Raw genomic sequence first — 16466 nt, 5'->3', positions numbered from 1 at the left:
TTGAAAAGAAATGCCCAATCCTCAAATCGAACTTGTACTTATTTCAATTGGATATTTGGTTGCCAAAACATGGTAGTGAAGAGTGTTGCCCTTGAAGCAAATTAAGAAATTTTAAGAGTTCTCTGTTTTTTTCGCTTTTAGGTTGCTTAGGTAACCTTTCCAGGTTTTTAATGCTATATATTTCTTTGGTTTTTAATGCTATATATTTCTTCTGGAGGAGATTATTTTCTCTTCATGGGATGTTAAATGTGATTCAAGTCTTCTTTTTGTTTTATATCCTTTTACTGGAGCAGACTACTTACTATTAATGGGCTGTTGAATGCAAATTGTCCTTTTTAAGTGTACTTTTCGGTGCTTTATCAAGTAATTAATTGTACCAAGATAGTTTCTATACTTTCTTTTCATATACATTACATAATGTATTTTGATTGCAGCTCAAAAATTATAGTTTTTTCATTTCGGATTACTTGTTTTGTGGTTGATGAGGTTCTCAATCTGTCAATCTGACAAGGAAAGAAAAGTTCAAGTTAGGAAATATCTCTAATATCTAAATGATTCTTGGTGTCGTGAGTGTTCGTATGGAACCAAATATTATATTAAAAATCATCAAATATGGGTACAATGATATCATCTAAGCAACTTCACCAATCTCTCCCATTGTTGTTACTAGTTCTCAACTTGCCCTATCTCTCTCATGTACAAAATCATATGAAAAATAATAAGAACTGCACTAAATCCTATAGAATAAGAATCATAGGTAAAAGAAGAAGGTTCAGAACTCGGGAAACTTTTTGCAATTTGAGTCTGATTTAGCCCAGCCGATCTGGTTTTTCTCATTGTCATAAACAACAAGGTGCCCTTGAAAAGATATATCTGCAAAATGCAACAAACTTTTGTTACTTTATCTTAATACCATCACCAACATGTTGATTAAGAGCATGCCTCAACTGCTCTAGGTACAAGCCCACCCAAGGCCATTCATGCCATGCTTATAGAAAAATCAGCCTGACAGACACACAAACAAAAAGCAGCAAAACAATATGATGTTTCATTACCTCCAAGAATATTCGTGTCCAAATTACCCACTTCAGAACCATTCAAGATTCCCAAGCAGACGTTACCTTTTTCCTGTGCATTGAAAATCATTAAGGAATCAGCAAGTATATTTTTTTATCATAGCAATCATTAAGCTTAATCAGTAAATAGCTTCTGCAATAATATCTTATTTGGCAGACTCATAATGTTGATCCTTGAATGCTATCTTACGTTACACTCTCATCTGGTAGTAAAATACAGTTCTCATAGAGTATGCCAAAGCTTATGCATGCTTACACTGATGACCAAATAACCTCCTGGAAAAATTTCCATCTGTTTTGCTCTGGCACTTCCAAATTCGAGTGTTAACAATTTAAAGTATGGTGCCGCTTCTGCAACAAAGCTGATACATTTCACAAAACCCAGGAAGCATTCAAGATACTAGTATCTTGCCAATGGTCATAGTTTTTATAATTTGAACTCTAAATAAGGCTAAGATTAAAATGTTGAAACCGAACATGCACTTGACTTTCTGGCTGTAGTTTTTATAATGTGTACTTCAAATAGGCCTGAGATTGAATGGTTGAAGTTGAACTTGCACTTGATTTTCAAAACCTAACCAAAGCCATTTACCTGAACCTACTTTTCCCGTGCCAACAGAGTGGTAGGAATGAGTCTGATGAATCTTGCTCCAAATGTTTCCCACGTAGGTTTTCTTTAACCTGTCAACATTGCATAATTAGAAAGAGACAAAGTCCTTATAGTACAAGGGAAGTGTAATTTGTGATACTTACAGCTGAGACGAAAGCACCATAAGCTTGACTTGTGAAGTATGTGTAGGAGCTACCACTATCAAATATTATTCTTCCTAGCTTTTTTCCATCTCCATCTTTGTCAAGGGTTTTTTTCCCAAACATCATCTGTGCAGCCCCCACATCATAGTGCTTTCTGTAAAACAAAAGAACAGTGTGTTAGTAGAAGTTCCTAGATTAATTGTAAATAACAAAGTAAATCAAGAAAGTTTATTTATAAGGGATTTCAAGTTTATTCTTAAAGCAGAAGACATGGGAGTTTTTTCTAACTAGAGGCCTATGATGCAACTCATTGTCCCTATGAATTATTGGCCAAGTCTAAAATGCAGGATGCTACTGTAAGTAGATAGCAAACTGGCTTTATGAGGGAAATATAATTGTCAGAGAGTATAGTTAATTTGGAGGAACACGAACTTCCTAAGCGAAGAAGAAGGATAATGGTTTTGGTGCTGTATTTCAGGGTATAGAAACCAGAATTACAGGAATTAACCGCAAATGTGTCTGAGGAAGTTGAAAACTCTAGAGGACCGTTCGTCTGTAAAATGGAACACAAAATGAAGATGAAGAACAACATTGTGAATATTCTGAAACGTAAAATGACCATGGTGGGGATCTGGAGGAATTTTGTCCCATCCGTTATTCAAGGCTGTAGATGAATAACCTTATCCAGATTCTCCATCGTTCTTGTACTGAAGCATGTGAAAGGAGAGAAATCGGGAGTTCATACAATTTACACAAATTCTGGGTCAATTAAATAATCAGCACAAATAAATTCAAAACAAGAAGGCTTTGATGAATCAGAGTATTCAAGATTAACAGCTCAGTGAGACTAGGAAGTGTATTTATACTATGCTCTTTGAGGCTGAAATTAAACGTGAATTCTGGTATGTGATGAACTATGATTTGGTTGTAGGAATCTACAGGGTAAGTTCCTCAGAAAGAACACCAAAAGGACACCACTCACAACCAGATCTCAAATCAATACACCAGTATTTTTGACGTGGTTAAAACCCTCAAAGTGCAAGGAGGGAAACAGTCCACGGCCTGTCCCAACGTGGGTACTACAGGCAATTTATTAATCAAAGAATGAAAATTTACATAAGCTTCTCTCATGCACGGATTACCCGAACAAAGACCCTCCATGCGCTTTAAATAGAACTCATGGACCAATCGGGTGTCAAGCCACGGATCAAGTGTCGGTAATACCGAGGAGAGAATGAACCGTCGGATCACTACATATCGTGACCGTCGGATTGTAAGTTACAAAATGTACAACGGTAAAGAAACACACTTTACCTAACTCTACACTAGACCAAGTTGAACTTAACTATATCCTATGTGTCGGAATATCCTAACATCCCCCCTTAAGAACAACTTGGGATAGGATTGAAGGATTTACAAATATGACACAATAGGAGAAGGAAGGAGGCACTAGAGCCTATCCCCCCTTAGTGACAACTTCCTGAACTCCAAGCATATATCGAAGTTTAGTGAACTTCGCCTTTGTGAAGATGTCTGCAACCTGATCATCTGTTGGACAATATTGCACTTCAAGAACATGGTCATGAATGAGCTTTTTGATGAAGTGCATGTTTAGTTCAATGTGTTTGCTGCGTTGATGCTGGACTTGATCTTTGCATAGCTGAATGGCGCTTTGATTATCACACCAAAGTGTGGTTGGATGTTGCTGCTCAAAGCCAAACTTTGATAGGATCTAACGAAGCCACAAGGCTTCCTTACTAGCTTCCACGGCACCACGATACTCTGCTTCTGCTAACGAAAGAGAAATGGCAGCCTGTTTCTTACAAGCCCATGTAATAGGTCCTGAACCAAGAGTGAAGACATAACCAGCAGTAGACTTCCGATCATCAGGGTCACCAGCCCAATCAGAATCAGTGAAACCAACTAATAGAGGAGCTGCTTTGGCACTGTAATGAATCCCAAACTGAACTGTACCTCGAACATAACGAAGTATTCTTTTAGCTGCTTTCCAATGACTTTCACGGGGGTTTTGCATAAAACGAGCAACAAGGCCAACATCAAAGGAAAGATCAGGACGAGTATGGGTTAAATACAAGAGTTTTCCTACAAGTTGACGGTATAAGGTAGCATCAACTTCAGGAGAAGTACAAGAGACTGAAAGTTTGACTCCAGACTGAAAGGGAGAAGGGGCTGGCTTACAGTATTCCATGTGAAAATGACGAAGAATATCACAAGCATACTTGGACTGGGAAAGGAAAATACCCTCCGTGGATTGCAAGACTTGAAGACCGAGAAAATAGTGTAAGTGTCCTAAGTCTGTCATTTCAAATTTCTTTTTAAGGCTGGTTTTCACATGGTTTATAAGGTTGGGATCACTACCAGTAAGAATAAGATCATCAACATAAAGAACAAGGATGATAAGAGAGTTGCCCACTTTCTTGGTGTAGACAGTATTGTCAGAATGACACCTAGAAAAGCCAGATTCTAAAAGAAAGCTATCCATTTTGGCATACCAAGCCCGAGGAGCTTGCTTGAGGCCATAAAGGGATTTCTTAAGTCGACAAACAAGGCTGGAGTCTGTTTGTATGAAGCCAATGGGTTGTTCCATATAGATTTCTTCCTGCAAGTCCCCATGCAAGAAGGCAGATTTAACATCCATCTGATGGACTTCCCATTTTAAAGAGGCAGCAAGGGAAAGAACAAGGCGGATAGAGTTCATTTTGGCAACAGGGGAGAAGGTTTCAGTGTAGTCAATGCCTTCAACCTGTGAAAAGCCCTTAGCAACGAGACGAGCTTTATGTTTATCAACTTTCCCATCTGGTCCATACTTGGTTCTGTAAACCCATTTACATCTAACAAGTTTGCGTCCCTTTGGTAGAGGAACAAGATCCCATGTATCATTTGTCATCAATGAATGATATTCTTCATTCATAGCTGCTTCCCAATGTGGATGGCCTGAAGCTTCTGCAAAAGTGTCAGGATCATGATTTACTGGAGCTTGAGCCAGTAAAGAAGAGGCTCTTTCAAACTGAGAACGTGTACGTCGCTGATCTGTAGGATCACCGGCAAGATCACCTGCTGCATCCCGAGTAGCACGGACCCATCTTGGAAGTTGAGGATCCTGAGAAGGTGGGGGAGGATTATCATCCTCGCTTTCATCATCTGAAGAAGAAATGTTTTCAAAAGTAGAAGAGATAGGAAGAGGTGGCACATCCGCCGGACTAGGCTCGCAGGCCGATTTATTTTCATCAAATTTTACATCTCTTCTAATGATAACATTTTTGGACTTAAATGGAATAAGTCTATAACCTTTTACATCTTCAGAATATCCAACAAAAGTACATTTCTCACTCTTAGGTTCTAAAGCTTTATGCTTTTCATCTGGAATATGGGCCCATGCTTCACTTCCAAACACACGAAAGTGACTTACATCTGGTTTAATGGAACTCCAAGCTTCTTCTGGAGTGATATTCTCTAGAACCTTAGTAGGAGTGCGATTGATTATATAATTTGCACAATTAATTGCTTCGGCCCAAAAACTAAGACTGAGTCCTTTAGATTGCAGCATACAATTAGCCATTTCCTTTAAGGTGCGATTTTTCCTTTCAGCTACACCATTTTGTTGTGGAGTGTATGGAACAGTATGTTGCATTTGAATTCCATTTTCGGTGCAAAAGTTGATGAATGTGTTTTTAACATATTCTCCACCATTATCAGTTCTTAGCTTAAGAATTTGATGTCCAGATTGTTTTTCAACAAAGGCTTTGAAGGCCAAAAATGTGTTAAATACTTCGCTCTTGAGTTTTAAGAAGTATACCCAAGTGCGTCTGGAGAAATCATCAATGAAAGTTAAGAAGTACTTGCAGCCAGAGAATGAAGCAACAGGAAGAGGACCACATAAATCACTGTGCACAAGCTGTAAAGGGGCTGAGGCGTGCCAAGAGGCACGTTTGTCAAAACTGTCCCGATGATGTTTTCCGAGTACACATCCGGAACAAACACCATCTCTGCAAGATACCATAGGAAGACCTGTCACCATATTTTCTTTACATAGATGCTGAAGGGAGCGATAGTTTAAGTGACCAAATCGCTCATGCCAAAGTTTGCTCACTTCATCATTATGAGCAACAAATACTGAGGGAAGATTTGATGACCCAAAGTTGTGAAACTTATACAACCTTGTGGAATCATCAGCAAGACCAGTAGCTAGAATCTGTTTAGGATCTTTTAGATCCTTGATTACAACATCATGAGGTGAAAATTCAACAATTTTACCTTCACCTGAATGAGTTATCTGATAGACAGATAGAAGGTTGCAGGATAAGGTTGGAACACATAATACATCATTAAACTGACCATTGTCTAGATGAACAGTTCCAGTCCCTACAACATTAAGAGATCTATCATCACCAACATATATATTTTTGGTGTTACAATCATTTAAAGAAGAAAACATGGCTTGGTTTTTGGCCATGTGATAAGAGGCTCCAGAATCAATGAGCCACTCATGAGAATGAGAAGAAGAAGAAGATACATTTAATGCATAACCAGACTGAGATGATTGACAACGACATGCAGAAAGTGCCATTCCGGAAGTTGAAGTTGAAGTAGGCTCCACATGGATGTTATGTTTCTTCATTGCGGCTTCCAAGGCTTCCATCTTCTTAAAGCATTTAGATTCTAAGTGGCCATCTCGATTACAAAAGTTACAATGTCTATCAGTCTTCTTCCATTTGTTTTTATTGGTCTTATCATTTTGCTGAAATGATCTTTCATTTTGAGGCTGAGTTGGTTTAGGACCATTCTTTTGAGGATATGACTTCTTAGGATTCTTTGAATTTGGTTGCTGCTGGGCGGCTAACGCTTTCGTGGAAGAGTTTCCAAGATTAAGAAGACCAAGGTGTAAGAGTTTTTCTTGTTCTCTTATTAAGGAATCACAAAAGGAGTCAAAGGAAGGGGCCTTGTAGTCTTTTCCTTGACAAATGAAAGCTTCCCTTGTAGAATGGAAAGTGGAAACAAATACAGAGTAGGCTGGTCCCAACTTAGTAAGGATGGAATAAATAAGGTTACCATCTTCTTTCTTAACTTTAACACCTTCCAAGAGATATCTAAGGGTCTTGAATTTGGACAAGAAATCTTCAATGCAAGAAAAATTATTAGGATCCAAAGTAAGCAACTCATTTTCAAGTTGATGGGCTCTAATTTCATTTTTAATCCCAAAAACTTTAGCGAGTTTTTCTAATGCTTCATGAGGAGTCTCAAGGTCTGCAATGTGGAATCTAAGATCAGGAGAAATAGACATCCCTATCAAACCACGTGCTTGATCTTGTCTATTTTCCCATTTTGCAACCTTGTCTTCATCTTTTGGTTTCTTCTCTTGGTTTGTGGCTATTCTGAAGAGACCTTTACTTCTAAGTAAATCTTCCATGTAGGCTACCCATTGGAAGTAGTTAGTGCTGTCAAGAATGACTTGGCATGGACTTTCCATTTTTAAAAAAAACTGAAGCTGAAGATGTTGAAAGTAAGTGTTCCAATGGATAGATCTAAAAAAAATAGGCGATTTTAAAAAAAAGGCTCTGAAAAAGGCTTCCGGATGAAGAAGTTATGGCTTTTTGAAAAAAAATTGTTGAAGTTGCCGGCAAAGTGCGCGAATGTGCAGGAATGAAAAAGTCCACCCCCACAAAATGGAGATTTGAACCCAAGACTTCTACTCTCTTAAAATAGCTTTGAACCAATTGATCTATACAAAAAATTTGAGAGAGAGAGAGAGAGAGAGGGGGGGGGGGGCCTTGGTTTGTGTGCTTGCCTTTAGAAAGCTCTTTTTCCCTACAAAACACAAAACACAAAACACAAAACCCAACACGAATATGCAAAGAAAAACGAACCTTGCGGCTCGAAGTTAGCTTTAGCCAAAAAACTAGAAATTTTTTAAAAAAATCTCAAAGTTAGCTTTAGCCGAAAAACTAAATATTTTTCTCAATGTTTCTGATTTTCCGAGATCACACTAAGGTGCAGGGAAAAGAGCATACGCATGATAAAAATCCTTCCTTTCTGTTTCTGATTTGCCCAGATCGCACAGAGTCGCAGGGCAAAGAGCATACGCAGAAATGAAAGGTATAGATCCGGTTAAAAAAAAAGGGCTAAATAAACCGAAACCGAAATAAGCAGAGAGAAAATAACAGTAAACTGCAAAAAAAACACTGTATACCTCCCGATCTGAAAAATGACGCAGCTAGGGCTACCGGAAACCTTTTCGCGTGAAACGAAAGGGGTTCCTCACTGGAACAGATGCTCCGAACGCAATAGAGCAGTCCTCTCGGCCTGAAAGCAGTCAGAAATAGCAGATCTAGGAAACGACAGCCGCATGCAGTTCTACCGGCTTCAGATTTGGATCACCAACGGACGCGGCCCTCAAATAGCTCTGATACCATGTAGGAATCTACAGGGTAAGTTCCTCAGAAAGAACACCAAAAGGACACCGCTCACAACCAGATCTCAAATCAATACACCAGTATTTTTGACGTGGTTAAAACCCTCAAAGTGCAAGGAGGGAAACAGTCCACGGCCTGTCCCAACGTGGGTACTACAGGCAATTTATTAATCAAAGAATGAAAATTTACATAAGCTTCTCTCATGCACGGATTACCCGAACAAAGACCCTCCATGCGCTTTAAATAGAACTCATGGACCAATCGGGTGTCAAGCCACGGATCAAGTGTCAGTAATACCGAGGAGAGAATGAACCGTCGGATCACTACATATCGTGACCGTCGGATTGTAAGTTACAAAATGTACAATGGTAAAGAAACACACTTTACCTAACTCTATACCTAACTCTACACTAGACCAAGTTGAACTTAACTATATCCTATGTGTCGGAATATCCTAACATTGGTGCCTATTACATTGATGAAATTTTTATGTGTTGAGGGTTATTTTTAGGAAATATGTCGAAAAATATTCTAATTGATTATCCTGAACTTCAAATGAAAAGACGGAGAGCAGAAAAAGTGGATTTAATTTGATCTTACGTGGATGGCTTGCCAAGCATGGGAACCCATGTCATGGCTGAGGTGGGTACGAGATCATCACCAAAGAACATATATCCCCCATCTCGTCCCTCTCCTGAAATACAGTGACCTATGACATTCTTGATAAGGCCTTGCTTTGCCCATTGAGATGGAAGACTTGCCATACCACTGCCAAGGCCCAAAACACCATCCGTGCGTGCAGGGGACTCTGCCAAAGATCCCTGTTGGTCATATCCACACCTATCTCTCACACAAAAAACATAAATAAATTAACATGACTGGTCACCTCGATTTATTTTTATGCCCATGACAAGCAGTAAAGTCTGTTATTAGATTCCATAATTTAGTAATTTTCAGAGTTTTAGAAGTTGTTTGAAACAAATGAATTCTACCTGACACAAACAGACCGATTAAAAGAAGCAACACATACCCAAAAACAGAATTGGCTGTCAACACAGTTCCATTGGTGAGCAAGGCCCGAACACTGTCTCTAACAAGGACTCCCGAGGAAGAGCCTTGATCGGCATACTTAACATCATAACGACACTTTTGAGAAGAAGGTCTTTTGTGGCCACTCCCTGCTTGCACAGCAGCACACAGAGGATTCTTTCCTGGCACGAGCAAGCCTTCCTTTAGCTTGTACAGTGGATGTGGTACTTGCACATAAGACATAACACTCTCATGTAGTCCCAAACTGTAGAACCCAAGAAAAAATGAATTCAATAAATAGTAAGTGTCCACTGGTGACCTAAAAAGCTGAAAATTGCAGAGTCTCAAATACATCCATTAATGTAACTCAAGGAAGTTCCTAGGACATATCCAAGACAGAAATGCAGAAAGACAACTAACAGAACAGACAACAAATGTAGGCCATGATGTAGATGCCAACAAATAGAAAACAACTTTCAAATGCATCAATTGGATCCTGTCAAGCACCATGAATTCTACCTTAAATACCATGTCGTTCAAGAATATCAAGAAATCCAACATGCTAATTTTCAGATTGGAATGCGTACATAAACAGGTAGAGATAAGATGCAAGCAAGCAATGCATGGGCTACTAACCCAAAAAAAGCAGAGTCAACTCAGAGACTCAGCAGGCTAATAACTTTGCTTATTAAAAAATCAAGAAATATAAACTTGGCAAAGTACTGGTGCTTGCTAGCAAGTGTGATTGGCCTGCTACCAACCCACAATGCAAAGTAAACTCTGAGACTTAGAAAGCTCATAACCTGGCTTATTGAAAAACTCAGGGAACACAAACTCGCTAAACTAGTGATCATTGTCTGCAAGTGGAATAGATCTACTACAAACCCAAAATGCAGAGTCACCTCCTAGATTCAGAAGGCTCATAACTGGGCATATTAAAAAGAATTAGGGAACATAAACTCAGAAAAATCAGGGAATAAAACAGTATTCAGCAAAGTGCTGGGAATTGTCCGCAAGAGGCATAGGCCTGCTATCGAACCTGTGTATTGTATGAAAGCATCTACAATATACTCAAATTGCTCAAATGAAAAACCAATGCATACCTCCGCACAACTTTTGCATGGAGCGCATTGGACCCAGGTGAGGTCAGTACCACTGTCCACATCCAGAAAATATGGCTTTGAAGGATTCCCAATCAACATAGTAACATAATACAGTCTGCAATTCCACCATAATTAGTTGCATATTCTAAAACAAACCATGAATTCAGAGCTAAGAATGAAATTCTGATTGTCTTCGACATTACCCATATGGAACGACGTTCCCTTTGAGAGAAAAGATGGTAGTTTGAACCGCCTGCAACCTCCTGCCAATCCTGTTGGTGTCTCGACTCACAAAGGAGGACTCGGAGTCCCCTCCTTCATTATCATCTGCTGCTGGATATTTGGGGTGCATACGGTATACGTAGGCCTGTTGAGAGAGGCACATGCAAACAGAGGAGAGTACAAATCCTAGGAACAATTTTGTGAATAAACCCATTTTGATCTCAATGCCTTAAGGTGCCTATACAATGCTATTGTGCCTTCCCAATTGCATATAATCAGAATTTATAATGTGGGGGGAGAGGTGGTGGGTGTCGAACACCGCAAACCATTTGCTCATATTTAGTTAAGTAAGAAAATGTAAAGAAGCAAAGCTCAAAAAAATTTATAGTCAAATGTCTAAACTTCTTAAGGAAGTATCTTTTTCCAAATTTAGTGAACACTTATAATATAAAAAATACAATTTTAAATAATATTAAAAATATAATAATATATCAGAATACAACAAAATTTATTAAATAAGTTTGTGTTTATATATTTTGAATATTAATGACGTTAATGTTTAAATTAATTATTTTGTTTTTATATATATATATAAAATATTATAATTCATAAAGAAATATATATATATATATATATATATATATATATATAATATGTAGATGTCTAAATTTATTATTTGACTTTTTAAATATGAAAAATAAATAAAAATATACATATATATGTAATATATTTTATCATATATCTATGTGATAAAATATAGATATGTGATAATTTTACATTTAACCAGTAATTTTTTTGCAATTTGAGTCTGAGTGAGCTCAGCCGATCTGGTTTTTCTCATTGTCATAAACAACAAGGTGCCCTTGAAAAGATATACCTGCAAAATGCAACACACTTTTGTTACTTTATTTTAATACCATCACCAACATGTTGATTAAGAGCATGCCTCAACTGCTCTAGGTACAACCCCACACAAGGCCATTCATGCCATGCTTATAGAAAAATCAGCCTGACAAACACACAAACAAAAAGCAGCAAAACAATATGATGTTTCATTACCTCCAAGAATATTCGTGTCCAAATTACCCACTTCAGAACCATTCAAGATTCCCAAGCAGACGTTACCATTTTCCTGTGCATTGAAAATCATTCAGCAGTAATATTTTTTTATCATAACAATCATTAAACTTAATCAATAAATAGCTTCTGCAATAATATCTTCTTTGGCAGACTCATAATATTGATCCTTGAATGCTATCTTACGTTACACTCTCATCTAGTAGTAAAATACAGTTCTCATAGAATATGTCAAAGCTTATGCATGCTTACACTGATGACCAAATAACCTCCTGGAAAAATTTCCATCTGTTTTGCTCTGGCACTTCCAAATTCAAGTGTTAACAATTTAAAGTATGGTGCCGCCTCTGCAACAGAGCTGATACATTTCACAAAACCCAGGAAGCATTCAGGATACTAGTATCTTGCCAATGGTCATAGTTTTTATAATTTGAACTCTAAATAAGGCTAAGATTAGAATGTTGAGACCGAACATGTACTTGACATTCTGGCAGTAGTTTTTATAATGTGTACTTCAAATAGGCCTGAGATTGAATTGTTGAAGTTGAACTTGCACTTGATTTTCAAAACCTAACCAAAGCCATTTACCTGAACCTACTTTTCCCGCGCCAACAGAGTGGTAGGAATGAGTCTGATGAATCTTGCTCCAAATTCCCACGTAGGTTTTCTTTAACCTGTCAACATTGCATAATTAGAAAGAGACAAAGTCCTTATAGTACAAGGGAAGTGTAATTTGTGATACTTACAGCTGAGACGAAAGCACCATAAGCTTGACTTGTGAAGTATGTGTAGGAGCTACCACTATCAAATATTATTCTTCCTAGCTTTTTTCCATCTCCATCTTTGTCAAGGGGCTTTTCCCCAAACATCATCTGTGCAGCCCCCACGTCATAGTGCTTTCTGTAAAACAAGAGAACAGTGTGTTAGTAGAAGTTCTTAGATTAATTGTAAATAACAAAGTAAATCAAGAAAGTTTATTTATAAGGGATTTCAAGTTTATTCTTAAAGCAGAAGACATGGGAGTTGTTTCTAACTAGAAGCCTATGATGCAACTCAGTGTCCCTATGAATTATTGGCCAAGTCTAAAATGCAGGATGCTACTGTAAGTAGATAGCAAACTAGCTTTATGAGGGAAATATACTTGTCAGAGAGTATAGTTAATTTGGAGGAACACGAACTTCCTAAGCGAAGAAGAAGGATAATGGTTTTGGTGCTGTATTTCAGGGTATAGAAACCAGAATTACAGGAATTAACCGCAGATGTGTCTGAGCAAGTTGAAAACTCTAGAGGACCGGTCGTCTGTAAAATGGAACACAAAATGAAGATGAAGAACAACATTGTGAATATTCTGAAACCTAAAATGACCATGGTGGGGATCTGGAGGAATTTTGTCCCATCCGTTATTCAAGGCTGTAGATGAATAACCTTATCCAGATTCTCCATCGTTCTTGTACTGAAGCATGTGAAAGGAGAGAAATCGGGAGTTCATACAATTTACACAAATTCTGGGTCAATTAAATAATCAGCACAAATGAATTCAAAACAAGAAGGCTCTGATGAATCAGAGTATTCAAGATTAGCAGCTCAGTGAGACTAAGAAGTGTATTTATACTATGTTCTTTGAGGCTGAAATTAAACGTGAATTCTGGTATGTGATGAACTATGATTTGGTGCCTATTACATTGATGAAATTTTTATGTGTTGAGGGTTATTTTTAGGAAATATGTCGAAAAATATTCTAATTGATTATGCTGAACTTTAAATTGAAAAGACGGAGAGCAGAAAAAGTGGATTTAATTTGATCTTACGTGGATGGCTTGCCAAGCATGGGAAGCCATGTCATGGCTGAGGTGGGTACGAGATCATCACCAAAGAACATATATCCCCCATCTTGTCCCTCTCCTGAAATACAGTGACCTATGACATTCTTGATAAGGCCTTGCTTTGCCCATTGAGATGGAAGACTTGCCATACCACTGCCAAGGCCCAAAACACCATCCGTGCGTGCAGGGGACTCTGCCAAAGATCCCTGTTGGTCATATCCACACCTATCTCTCACACAAAAAAATAAATAAATTAACATGACTGGTCACCTCGATTTATTTTTATGCCCATGACAAGCAGTAAGGTCTATTATTAGATTCCATAATTTAGTAATTTTCAGAGTCTTAGAAGTTGTTTGAAACAAATGAATTCTACCTGACACAAACAGACCGATTAAAATAAGCAACACATACCCAAAAACGGAATTAGTTGTCAACACAGTTCCATTGGTGAGCAAGGTCCGAACACTGTCTCTAACAAGGACTCCCAAGGAAGATCCTTGATCGGCATGCTTAACATCATAATCACACTGTTGAGAGGAAGGTCTTTTGTGGCCACTCCCTGCCTGCACAGCAGCACACAGAGGATCGGTGTCTGGCACCAGGGAGCCTTTCTTTAGCTTGTACAACGGATGTGGTACCTGCACAGAAGTCATAATCCTCTCATGTAGTCTCAAACTGCCGAAACCAAGATAGAATGAATTCAAGAAATAATAAGTGCCCACTGATGACCCAAAAAGCTGAGAATGCATAGAGTCAAATACATCCATTACAGTACCTCAAGGAAGTGCCTAAGACATATCCAAGAGAGAAATGCAGAAAGACAACTAACAGAACATACAACATATGCAACCCATGATGCAGATGCTATCAAAGTAGAAAACAACTTTCATATGCATCAATTGGGTCCTGTCAAGCACCATGAATTCTACCTCAAATACCATGAATATCTAGAAATCCAGCATGCTCAATGCCAGATTGGAATGCATGCATAAATAAAAAGAAAGCAATGCATGGGCTACTGACCCAATATGCAGAGTCAACTCCAATATTCAGCAGGCTAATAACTTGGCTTATAACAAATCAGGGAACATAAATTGAAATTATTCAGGGAACATAAACTTGGCACAGTAATGATGATTGCTAGCAAGTGTGATGGGCCTACTACCAACCCAAAATGCAAAGCCAACTCTGAGACTCAGAAAGCTCATAACCTGGCTTATTAAAAATCAGGGAACAGAAACTCGCCAAAATACTGGTCATTTTCTGCAGTGGGATAGACCAAAATGCAGAATCAACTCTAGACACAGCAGGCTCATAACTTGGCTTATAAAAAAATTAGGGAACACAAAATCAGAGAATTAAATAGAATTCAGCAAAGTACTGGCCATTGTCTGCATGTGGGATAGGTCTGCTACCTAACCTATGTATTGTATGAATGCATCTACAATCTACTCAAATTACTCCAATGAAATAAGCAATGCCTGGACTGGCCTAAGCTGCATACCTCGGCACAACTCTTGCAAGGAGCATCACACTGGAGCCAGGTGAGGTCACTACCAGTGTCAATATCCAGATAGTATGGCTTTGGAGGATTCCCAACTGACATATTAATGAAATACAGCCTGCAAATCCACCAAACTCTGTTACATATTCTAAAACAAATCATGAATTAAGAACTGAGAATGAAATTCTGATTGTCTTCAAAATTACCCAAATGGAACGACGTTCCCTGTGAGACGAAAGATTGCAGTTCCTTCCGCCTTGGAGGCATCATCAGCTGGTTGATATTTGGGGTGGAGACGGGCAACGTGGGCCTGTTGAGAGAAGCACATGCATACAGAGAAGATTATAGTTACAGGAAACAAGATTGTGAATAAACCCATGTTTATCTCAATGCCTTAAGCTGCCTGCACAATGCTATTATGCCTTTCAAATTGCATATAATCAGAATTTATAATGTGGGGAAGAGAGGTGGTGGGGTATGAACCACCACAAACTATTTAGTTGAGTAACAGGGGACGCCTGGTACGTGTGAAACTTGCTTCTGCTTTTGGGTCACCTTGCTGTCCTCTTACCTTTTTTCTTTCCAGTGTCATTGCCGAGTTACTTCATATATGGGAAATTATGTCGTTTATTTTTATTTTTATCTCCGGGTAGAGTTGTTCTTTTTCTATTTTACGTGACCACGTTAAAATTTATTTCATTTTATAAATGAAACAAAAGGAAGGAAAATGTTGGAAAATTGGCGAAAACTTCGGATCTCCTTCTGGTGACTGTGTTGTTCACCAGATAAGGATGACCTTTGGCTATAGAAAGGCGTCCACGGTTTATGATTCGATGGCCTTTTTAAAGAAACATGTAACCAATTCCGCATAGAGAACCTTTTTAGAGAGAACACTCTTTGTGGATGTGCTGAAAGGCGAGTGAAAAGCAAGTGAAAAGCGAGTGAAAATTGTTTTTCAGAGTGAAAATTCTGTCCATCCAGTGGCTTGGGTTTAAGATCTGCAAATTGTTGTTCCAGTGATCCAATTAGTGACATTTTGAGTCACCGAAAACTTGTAGAATTGTAAGATGCATATGGGAGGCAAAATAAAGAAGGGACTAGCATGGACAAATCTCAGCCTTATCGTGAACAATGTTTGCCCAAATATGGAAAGAAGATGTCCACTATTGTAGAATATAAGAACCTCCACGTATTGGTAATTTTGGTATGCACTATCAAAAACTCCAACTAGATAGTAATTGAGACTCTAAGGAAAACAAACAGGACAAGAAGATTTGTGTGAAGGAGATCTCAGATAGTTTTTGAAGAACCCAATAATCCATGAAAGGATGAGTGGGATTAATGGAGAGATCCTAAAAAATACATTTGTTTCTTACTTTCTATATGCCCCACACAATGAGATATGTGGATATTTATAAGGGTCTATTTTGTGATCCCACCACTAC

The 16466-nt window shown here is 38.3% G+C and overlaps 1 protein-coding gene and 1 pseudogene across 1 annotated transcript; both read right to left on the bottom strand.

The window, feature by feature from the left end:
• Positions 1–772: 772 nt before the first annotated feature.
• On the bottom strand, positions 773–10828 carry LOC149204099 (aspartyl protease APCB1-like). Its single transcript, XM_089397041.1, has 9 exons — positions 10596–10828; positions 10383–10507; positions 9291–9516; positions 8861–9100; positions 1830–1983; positions 1669–1757; positions 1333–1438; positions 1056–1128; positions 773–873 (listed from the first exon to the last, which is right to left on the bottom strand). Exons 1-9 carry the CDS (start codon positions 10826–10828, stop codon positions 773–775), a joined length of 1347 nt encoding a protein of 448 aa, XP_089253167.1.
• Positions 10829–11393: 565 nt separating this feature from the next.
• Positions 11394–15400, bottom strand: LOC149204098 (aspartyl protease APCB1-like; annotated as a pseudogene).
• Between the last annotated feature and the right edge of the window lie 1066 nt (positions 15401–16466).

The sequence above is a fragment of the Pinus tabuliformis genome, chromosome 1_2 (genome assembly GCF_031772625.1).
Source record: "Pinus tabuliformis cultivar Carrire ecotype Pingquan chromosome 1_2, CPIR1, whole genome shotgun sequence".
NCBI classification, from domain to species: domain Eukaryota; kingdom Viridiplantae; phylum Streptophyta; class Pinopsida; order Pinales; family Pinaceae; genus Pinus; species Pinus tabuliformis.
The sequence above is the reverse complement of the archived record's forward strand: the minus strand, read 5'-3'. Positions and strand labels throughout refer to the sequence as shown.